Source organism: Limulus polyphemus, unplaced genomic scaffold (assembly GCF_000517525.1).
Source record: "Limulus polyphemus unplaced genomic scaffold, Limulus_polyphemus-2.1.2 Scaffold2574, whole genome shotgun sequence".
Classification (NCBI taxonomy): domain Eukaryota; kingdom Metazoa; phylum Arthropoda; class Merostomata; order Xiphosura; family Limulidae; genus Limulus; species Limulus polyphemus.
In genome coordinates this window covers 169,630-170,900 of record NW_013668184.1, presented here as the reverse complement: position 1 = coordinate 170,900, position 1,271 = coordinate 169,630, and the positions used below count along the sequence as shown (strand labels likewise).

Here is a 1,271-nt window from a genome sequence, read left to right as displayed (position 1 = left end):
AACACGTTTAGATTGAATGGTAATTTATAATCAGTCACAAGAACGTCGAATCTGAATCACTTGAAAAAAACACGGGGATGCTTAACTTTTTTCCAGGTGTATATTTATAGATGGTCAATAAATAAACGACCAGATCTAATTATTATCAGTCTTTTTTTTCTTGGAAATTGTAAGTTTAGATTTTTCTACACCATAACCAAAGGCTTATTAACGCTAAACCTATTCCTGTAGACGAATACACAAAAGAAATATGCGAAAACAAAGGCTGTCAATGGATAGAAAGTCTTGAAGAGAACGTTCCGAAGTGTTTCATTCCGAAGACCGAGTTTGGTTACAAACTAAAGGAAGCGAAGGTTAACAAGCCCAGGGGATCATCGCTTCTTCTAGAACAGGTGTCCTCTACTCCTCTAGTGCAGAAAAGCATTAAAGAGATTAACTTTGAAGTGACGTATATCACAGAGAGTATTGTACGATTTAAAGTAAGTCGATGTTAATTATTCCCCGTACTTTTGGCCCAGAAATTCTGAGATCTAACTAATCATCTGGCAGATCTTTTTCAATTATACGGATAACTACAACTGTAAAATATTAACAACTAATTTTAATTACACCCACACACATATACATATAGGTATTTTATAATTTGCCCCCTAGTGGCACAGCGGTATGTCTGCGGACTTACAACGCTAGAAACCGGGTTTTGATACCCGTGGTGGGCAGAGCACAGTTTAGCCCATTGTGCAGCTATGTGCTTAACTTTAAACAAACAAACTTTATAGTTGTTTTTTTTCAGTTAATGGCTTGTCAAGACGCATTTAATAGTATTATATTACGTAATTTATTAATTAATTTTGTACTTTTGAATCTTAAAACAGCAAGATTTTTTAATATGCAACATTATTAGTAATCATAAATAATCAAACTGTCTTGAGGATTAAAATTTATTTTATCTGCGGTTAAAGATGGTTATAACCATGGAAGTCATCCAAATGACTTAATGGAATTTGATCCTTTTATATTAGAAAAACAAAATTTACGTAGTCATGTTTATGTAAATACTCTACTTAGCTAAAGGATTACACAGACCTGCGAATTTACACTTCGTAAAAGTTGTTTTGGTTTTAATAAAAAAATTTACCATAATTCAGCTACGCAGATTTCGGAAATAATATTCTTTTTTTTTCTATCACGTAAGGATTTTTACAAACCGGGAAAAACACCCTTACTTAGATCAAATTATTATTTCGTTTACCACAATGAACATTTTTATT

General features: G+C 32.4%; 1 protein-coding gene across 1 annotated transcript in view; it reads left to right on the top strand.

Moving 5' to 3' along the window:
* Positions 1 to 1,271, top strand: part of LOC106467337 (maltase-glucoamylase, intestinal-like) — a 37,887-nt gene that overhangs the window by 3,636 nt on the left and 32,980 nt on the right. Inside the window, 1 exon segment of the mRNA XM_022395495.1 lies at positions 232 to 479. Within this exon segment, the coding sequence (XP_022251203.1) occupies positions 232 to 479 (248 nt within the window).